Source organism: Equus przewalskii, chromosome 12 (assembly GCF_037783145.1).
Source record: "Equus przewalskii isolate Varuska chromosome 12, EquPr2, whole genome shotgun sequence".
NCBI classification, from domain to species: Eukaryota; Metazoa; Chordata; class Mammalia; order Perissodactyla; family Equidae; genus Equus; species Equus przewalskii.
The window spans coordinates 25,110,146-25,118,907 of NC_091842.1; the positions used below are offsets into that span (position 1 = coordinate 25,110,146).

Sequence of the window (8,762 nt, forward strand, 5' to 3'; positions counted from 1 at the left end):
CATAGCTGCCTATCCTCATTTAGAGTCAAGGAGCCCGACCCCCACCCCAAGGGCCTCCGGCAAAGCAAATGGGAATGAGGGGGAAGGGAAACCACCATCCGCCTCCCCACCTCTCCCCCTCCCCGCCAGGTGCCCCAGGTTTGGGGAACCTGGCAAGCTGCCGGCTGGACGTTTCTAAGAGGCCTCGGTGAAACCTCTGCCTGTGTTGGCAGCTTCTGCAGCTGGGGCACCTGCAAGAAATGCTTATTGTTTTTTGCTAAGGAAGATTCTCCCTGAGCTAACATCTGTGCCAGTCTTCCTCTCTTTTGTATGTGGGACGCTGCCACAGCCTGGCTTGATGAGCAGTGTGTACGTGGCACCCGGGATCCAAACCGCAAACCCGGCCCCAGAAGCAGAGCGTGGGAACTTAACCACTACCCACCCGGCAAGTAACGTTTTGATGTACTCATGACCCTGTCCAAGAATGGGACCCCAAATTAGAATCCCTGGTTGCTTGTTTCCTTAACCTAACACAGAAGTTGTACCCAACATTCTTAAAGTGAACTAAGCTCTAGGAGCCCTGTTTACCCAGGTGTTTCTTTGATCATTTATAGCATAGAGAGACCTAGCAATGTTTCAAAACTATAGGGTTACACTGTGTTCCTGTGTCTGAAGTCCTTCCTGCTGCTACCCAAGCTACAACTAAGGCGTAACATACAGTATTTCATGGGTCCTCTAGCTTTAACACCTTCCTAGGTTTGTTTAGAAAATGCTTTTTAATTTAACTGCACTAGAAGTAATGTGAATACATTTTATTTTAGTTCAGAAAAAATAAACCTTTCCGTTAACTCCAATATTGCACTTGAGAGATTGTCATTTATGAAAAGGTGATGTGGTGATCCACTGATAAAGAACGAAATTGTTCCTTACAAAACATTTTTATTAGCTTCTAAGAATCTCAGCTTGGCACCCTTCCCTAAGAGGGACATCCTGTTGCCTAAGGTGACTTAGGCTATAACAAAACAAAACAAAAAAACGGTGGGGCTGGCAAAAGAAGAGGGTACTTTGTGTGCTTTCTTCCCAGTATGCTCCCTGACTGCTTCCTGCCAAAACCCCAAGGAGCCTGTGCTTTACTATATCTAGTTCAAACCTCTAGTGGTCCAGGCCCGAATCATCAAAAAGAAACTGGAGTAGCAAGTCCAAATAAGTCAATTTGCTTACCATGTCACCCTTCCCTCCTGTCTCTTGGGATCAGTATCACAGATAAAGCAGCTCTGTGCCAAAGGAAGCCATCTTTTTAGAGGGGGTGGGATGGGGAAGGGGGTAAAAACAGCAAGAGTATATAAAATGACATATTTCATTTCTGAAAACAAAGGAGACGAAAAGGTATGCCCTCCAACTATAAGCCTGATGAGCTGCAGCTCAGAGACTGCAAAATGTGTCAGATGAACAAGATACAACCAGATGGCTGATAGTCTGAAGAACTGGGGGTCAGGTGACTGCCACGAAGCCTAGCATCTCAAAGGAGCGGGTTTTCACTTTAGACTTGAGCAACCAGCCTGGAAAAATAAACCACTCACACATTTTACACACTCTATAGTAATCACAAAATACACATGTTCTTTACGCTTAGCAAGCACAGGAAGAGACCAAAGCACAGCGTGATCAAATGATTTGCCTAAAGGTAGCAGAGCAAAGGCAGTAGCAGACCTTTTCATAGAACCTGGTGTCCCAGCTCGCAGTCTTTCGATCCATCTAAGAGGCCTCGCGCGCTCTCTCTTCTCAGAGAGCCTCTTGAATTACAAATGAGGAAGAAGGAAAACAACAAGAGCAAATATACTAAGCAGAAGTTCAGATTGCCCTCAGGCACTGCCCCCTTCCTTCATCTACTAGAATGTCACTACTGTATATTAAAACCTCGATTATCCATAATGGAGAGGGGAAGAGGCACAGATAACACAGAAAGCCAAATATGAGCCAATCTCCTTTCTAAGGGGCTTTGAAATGCAGTCAGTGATATTCAAGAGACACAAAAATGACAGCCTCAGTGCTGAGCTCTGCTCACTGCCTCCTGACCAGCTCAGGGTCTAGCTTGGGTCACAGCTCTGTGCACAGGCCCGAAATCCTGACTGGATCACTTTCCTGTCTAGAACTCTAGGAAAGGGCACTTCTTGATATATGTAATTGTTCTTATCAGCTACAAGTTACGGCATTTTCTTGTTCTGGTTTCAATTACAAAGTATAATGTAAAGAGAACCCCGTAGGGAGAGGCACTTGGGTTTGCAAAGGGCACAAAATGTGCCAGTCACTGTCGGACACTGTCGTCTCCTTGAAGAGAAAATAGTCTAAAAAGAACTCATATAGTCACGTTCTCTTTATGCTTCTTATAGATTTCTTTATGCTTCTTAACAACATTTTGGACTGTCAGAGAAAGGTACAAGTTTTCCCCAATAGATTCAGTAGGTGTGCCCTGTGGTTATTAAGCAATGAGCACCTCTTAAAAATAAAATTAGTAAATGTATCCAACAATTTTTTTAAATTAGTAAATGTAAGGGATTTTGGTCTGAATGTGGCTGATATTTCAGTAATATGCAATGCCATCGCTACCGTCTCTGATAAATTCTAAGCTAAGGTGAAACTGCAAACAGGTTAAACAAGAATTGGCAACAAAGTAGCAAAATTGGAGGAGGAGCCAGAAGACCTATAGAAGCAAGCACAAAAAACGCAGTGCACTCTGGGAGATCTCCCACTGTGCTCATTAGCATAGTGGTGTGTCCTCTGCACTCTTGAGACGGACTACCTGGGTTTGAAGCCTGGTTCTATGCTTCTTGGTTAGGCAATTTGAGGCGAATAACTTCACCTTTCTAGGTCTCAGTCTCCTCATCTGTAAAATGGTAATAATAATAATGGTTACCTATCTCACAGAGATGTGGTGAGGATTAAATTATTCTAAATATAAAAAGCTTAGTGTAGTGCCTCAACACATAGTAAGCTCTCAAAAAAATTGTTAATTTGCTCTTGTTTTCACTATAACTGGATAAATCAACCCTTCTGAGCCTCCCGTTCCTCATCTGTAAACTGAGGGCCATGATCCTGAGCGGCCTACTTCACAATACATCTATGAGAATCAGAGGATCTGAAAGTTTCTACCAAGGTTATCATGATAAGGATGCTTCGTCCTAATGTGACTGGGGTCTCTGCAAAGCTACTCTCCATGAAACCTTCCCTCAGAGCCCCTGATGGGAGCTGCTCCTCATAAAGTGTCTATTCCCAGACCCCTTCCTGAGACTCTGAACTAAGGAAGTGAGGATGGAAGCGGGGAAAGGAATATAAAACACAAAACTGTAAAACATTCACACCTCAAATCACAAAGTCAGGCAGCAAACTCAAGTCATCTACTTGGCGGGGATGCCTGTCTTCTTAGTAGGAAAGCCTTGCCCGCTCTGATACACAGAACTCTTCCCAGCTGGCTCATCTGTACACTGCTGTGCCATTTCACCTGCCTAGAACCTTCCAAACCCACGGCTTCCCTCCACGGCAATCTTATACCTGTTTCAGTTTATGTGAGGGGTAACATCAGAAAGACAAAGAAATACCAAGAAAATAACTATTTATTGAGGGCATGCAATACTCCAGGCACTGGACTAAATGGAATAGAAAGCAAAATAAACACAATGCCTCCCCCTCATAGACCTTACTGTCTAGTGGGGAGGCATATCCAAGTAATCACAAAATGAAGATACAATCACAAACTGCTGAGTGCTAGAAAAGAATTGTATGTTGTTGGGAGAACTTGTAACAGAGAGACCTGGCTTAACTGGGGTGGGAGGGGGGAGTGTTCAGGGAAAGCTGCCCTGAGGAAATATGGCTTTGTGGCCCTCGTTTTGACATCTTCTTGCTAAGCTCGAGTTTCCGAGTTGCCCAAGTTCCTCTGGACCATAGGTGCACCCAGCAATTGTGAGAAAAGAAATGGGATACCCCTCCGAGCCTTCTGGGAGGTGAAGACTCACGGTGGGCCACCTAACGTACTTACATTGTGCATATACACAACTGCGCCTAGGGTCCTTCAAAGAAATTTGCACATAAAATAACTTAAGCCACTTAAAAGAATATATGTAGTTTTTTAAAAATATGTGTTTCAACTCAGCAAGGTCCTTCTAGCAGCAGGTTTGAGTCAGAGCTCTGATAAAAGAGTGAAGGCAGTTGTTTTCATTCACTTTCCAGGGCATTTTCAAAGGTCCAAAGATCTTCTTTCATCTTGTTTTGAGTATATTTTCAAAACATCCCTGTCCTTGGCCTCTTTATTGCTGTCTCCTGCATGTTTGTGGGTTTGGTCTCATGAATAGTTGCTTCCTCTCCACCCAGCATACCATGTAACTTCATGCCACTGTGTTTTCATATACTTATTTTGAAACTATAAAGCCTTCTTATTTTGTGACTATAAAGCATTCAAACTTGTGATTTATATGAAACACATGAAAAAATTGCATGGTACAATGAGAAAGCTTTTAAAACTTAAAATCTAAATATTTCATAGTAGACAAAATATGTACATACGTACATAAACATAAGTGATCTTGAAGAGTTTGTGTAACATACCACAGAACCACATCTCTGCTGGCATGAAAGAGGACCACTATCTCATTTTTGCACAACCAGAAACTGGTCTGAAAATGAGGAAGAATGCATTTATGAAAGAGGATACTTGAGCAATCAACCAACCTGAAAAATCAGACAGATCTCCCTTCTCTGGCGAAAACTGTGATTGATTTTTTTAATAGCCACAACTAACGTGAGTTGTTTTAAAACTGAGCCTAGCATCGTCCTTAAACTTATTGTGTGCACAAATCATTAAATCCAGAGGAAAGGCATTTGGTTATTAGAGAACCAAACCCTCAGCAGAGTGAGACGCCCACGGCTGCTTTTCTCCGATCACGATTTCCCCTTACCAAACATCCTTTGTGCCATACAGTTTCCTAAAACTGACAAAGTCAACCCTGGAAGCAGCTATTAAGCTATTCTACGATAGAAACTTTATTTCTAACTTCATTAGCTTTCTATGCTCAAGTCTTTCCAAAAAAAGTTTTAGATATGTCAGGGCCACGTGGGCATCAGAGGCCAGCAGCTTTTCCGCCACCAAGAAGACTCTTTTCTTCAGCCAGCAGAACTCAGATTCCACTTTCCTCCTGCCTCTCACCCCAGCCCCGGGGGCGAGGGTGGGAATGGGGGAAGCCAGCTTTGCTTAGGAACCCCACTAACGTGTAGTTTGGTGTTTGTGGATATAAAACAGGCTATTCTCCCACCAGGAAAAGTCAATTTTATAACAAAACTATAAATGAATGTTAAACAGACATCTCACAATTTTAAATAAACGCATTAGTTTGTTAAATGCACTTTTTTTTTGCTTTCATCAGGAGACATGTTTACAGCTAAGTTTCACCACATCTACAATGCTCATCATGATTATTCAAAGGAATAAGTCTTCAGGAAAAAAATCCAAGTTACTCCTGTAGGGTTTGATAGTACAATGGACTCATTTTTAGAATCTCCAACGCCCTTTTTGATTCATAACCTGGAGTTTCTCCATTATTGTGCTGTAAATAGCAGTATATTCATGGATGTATTTCCATCTTGGCACATAGTAAATCACATCATATTTGAGGACATCTAACATTTATTAGCTCTTTTACCCCGTTTAGAACTTATATCTATTTGGACACAACTATCAGGAACACATTATATTTTTGACGTATATGTTTAAGGACGTTTCAAGGAAAAAAATTTGAGTCAGGTCTTTCTGAAATGGTAGGCAGTACATGGAGTCAGTCATAAAGTTGCCCTGAAAAAAATTCTGGAAATGAGGAAATATATAAAATTTCTATCTGAGAATCACACTTGTAAAAAGCATGCATATAATAGATTAAAGAGATGCAAAGACACCTTTAAAAAAGGCAGGTCCCCAAGCCAAGACTCCGCTGCAAATTGACTGCAGGAAGGTAATAACATATTTATAGAAATAACAGCTCATTGTGGGAAGGAGTTGAGTCAAGTTTGAAAACACAGGAAATGGAAAGTCAGGCTGATTTGGCAGCCGATCTATATCACCAGCCCCGGACACAGTACCCCAGGCCACTCTGCTCAGTGCACCAGGTGTCTGTGTGGATGGAGATGCGTGCATCCATCTTATCAAGGCTCCATGACATATCCATTAAAATCATCCTAAATCACAATGTCCTTCCTTCCATGCTCAGCATCCTTATATAGGGTGGGAATGTGCTGATGGGAGAATGTAGTGCCTGTCTCATTGATGGTTAAGTTTCTCAGTATAAGTTAGTAAATAGCTTTATTTGGCATTGTTCTGAGTCTGGTCCATGCTAATGTGCCTGTGAGAGATGATTCCATTCTCAATGTACCCGCATGTCAGGTTTCTATACCAATAAAACCTCAGACAATGATGATTTACCCACATGATGCTCCTTATGGAAACTGAAGATGACCAGCGAGCCTTCCTTCACCGAACAGACATCAGACCTCACTCACTGAAAAGTACAATGGACAGGAATGAGAGCTTTCCCAGATCCTTCAAGTATGCTTGTGGTTCTCCTTCAAGGTCTGTTTTGTCCCACCACACACTCCCAGTTCCTGACCCCCATGTCAATTTATCCAGCTCAAAAACATGCAGAAAACTCAAATTCTAGTTATATCTCTAATATTTTCCATGTGACCTTGGAATATCACTAACCCCAACTATTTTGTTGTAAAAATGGTAATTAATAAAGACCACCTGTATATAAAGTTATGGACCTGGATCAGAGACTTGTAAAGTCCCTTCCAGTTACAAGATCTGTTCGTTCACCTGCTTACTGTCTTTCATGAATTATGAGTTTTGTTCATTTTTTCTGAAATGCTAATATAAACATATCTGTACTTACATAGTACACAAGAGAAGTGGTATAATTTTCTGCATTTTTCCGCACACTTTAAAAATAAATCTCACAAACTCAAAGTTCCATTACACTGCATAAAATAGGACATAATTCACTACAAATAGTACATACCTGTGACAAAGTTTCTAAGTGAAGACATCTTTTGCTTTTAGAGTTGTGTGCTTGACAAATTGTCAGTTCCTTATGACCCCAAACCAAAATCCTTGCATTTCTTCTCCTCCATGTTCTTCACCCTCTCCCTTAGCCTGACATGCTGTTTCATAGTACAAGGCTTGCCCAGTCCCCTGGGAGGAAAAGTACCCCAGAAATGAAAATAGATGTATTTCTACCCCATGAAATTCTAGATCTGGGCTACAGCCTCACTCTTTATGAAAAAGAGCCCCCTACAACAGCGCTGCAAGAGTACCACACATGCCACCAACAACAACGACTGCACATAGTAGGCGCCAGACATGGTGCTGTGTCCTAAATATGTTCTCTCTTAATTCTCATTGCAATCTAATGAGGCTGATATTATTATTACCACCTTTTTTTTTTTTTTTTTTACAGAAGAATCTAAGGCACAGACAGCTTCCATTGCACAGCAAATGAGTGACTGAAGTAGGATTTTAAAGTAGACAGTCTGATCGCAGAACACACATTCTTCCCACAATGCTCTGCTGCCTCCTAGCGTTGCTTACCAGTCCTCAGCGCACAGGCATCAGAAGCCCCAGGGGTGCGAGCAGGTTCCGGTGCCGTCCCAGGTGTAGTGATTCCGAATCTTCCTGTAAATGGGGAGTCTTCAACATGACTCACGAGGGAGAAGACAGAGAAGAGGTCCTTAGCAGAAGCAATATGTACTTTAAAGTATTTAAAAGTCATGAAATTATTTTTAATAAGGTAATTATTTTTAGTGTTGAGATACCCTAAAAAAAAAATGACATTTGTAAATAGCAAGTCAAATAGCAGTTTGTGTAATCACTTCAGGAAAACCTTCCAAAATAAAATAAAAACAATTTCTATGATCTGTAAATTTAAGTCAGGCAATTCACCCTCTGTAGTGTACAATTTATAAGTTTTGACAAATGCACACAACTGTATAACCAACACCACAATCAAAATAGAGAATATTTCCATTACCTAAAAAAACTCCCTGTGTCCCTTCGTAGTCAACCCCTCTGCCCACCTTCAGGTCCTGGCAACCACTAATGTGTTTGCTACCCCGCTAGTTTTGCCTTTTCCAGAATTTCATATAAATAAAATCATACAGCATATAATCTTTTGAGTCTGGCTTCTTTCACTTAGCGTAATGCATGTGGCATTCCTTCATGTTGTGTCTATCAGTAGATCAGTCTTTTTTACTGACGTGTAGCATTCCACAGTGTAGATAAACCACAATTTTTTTACCTATTACCCAGTTGAAGGACATTGAGTTGTTTCCAGTTTTTTTGGTGATTATGAAGAAAGCTGCCATAAACAATTGTGTACGTGTTTTGTGTGAATGTAAGTTTTTGTTTCTCTTGGGCAAACAGCTAGCAGTGGGATTTCTGGATCATACGTCAAGCTCATATTTAACTTTATAAGAAGCTGCTGAACTATTTTCCAAAGCAGCTGTACCATTTTAATTCTTACCAGGAATGTATGAGAGTTCTGGGTACTCCATAACCTTGTCAGCATGTGGGATTGTCAGTTTTTATTTTAGTCATTCTAATAGTTATGTATCTCATTGTGGTTTTAATTTGGATTTTCCTAATGACCAGTAATGTTAAACATTTTTTTCATGTATTTATTTTCCATCTGTATATCTTCTTTGGTGGAATGTCTGTTCAAATATTTGCCCACTTTTTATTGGGTTGT

The 8,762-nt window shown here is 41.1% G+C and overlaps 1 protein-coding gene and 1 long non-coding RNA gene across 3 annotated transcripts in view; both read right to left on the reverse strand.

Annotated features, from left to right (window-relative positions):
* METTL9 (methyltransferase 9, His-X-His N1(pi)-histidine) overlaps positions 1 to 1,827 on the reverse strand; it is a 43,881-nt gene extending 42,054 nt beyond the window's left edge. The window contains exon 1 of one of the 2 annotated variants that reach the window (XM_008507583.2): positions 1,690 to 1,827. In XM_008507583.2, the coding sequence (XP_008505805.1) occupies positions 1,690 to 1,734 (45 nt within the window). In that variant the 5' untranslated portion in view covers positions 1,735 to 1,827. The remainder of the gene's footprint in view (positions 1 to 1,689) is intronic. The other variant, XM_008507582.2, reaches the window with a different exon arrangement.
* Positions 1,828 to 5,635: 3,808 nt separating this feature from the next.
* LOC139074902 (uncharacterized) lies at positions 5,636 to 8,180 on the reverse strand. The gene is made up of 2 exons (XR_011524835.1): positions 7,607 to 8,180; positions 5,636 to 6,518 (listed from the first exon to the last, which is right to left on the reverse strand). It is a non-coding gene; the product is annotated as an uncharacterized lncRNA (long non-coding RNA).
* Positions 8,181 to 8,762: the final 582 nt, after the last annotated feature.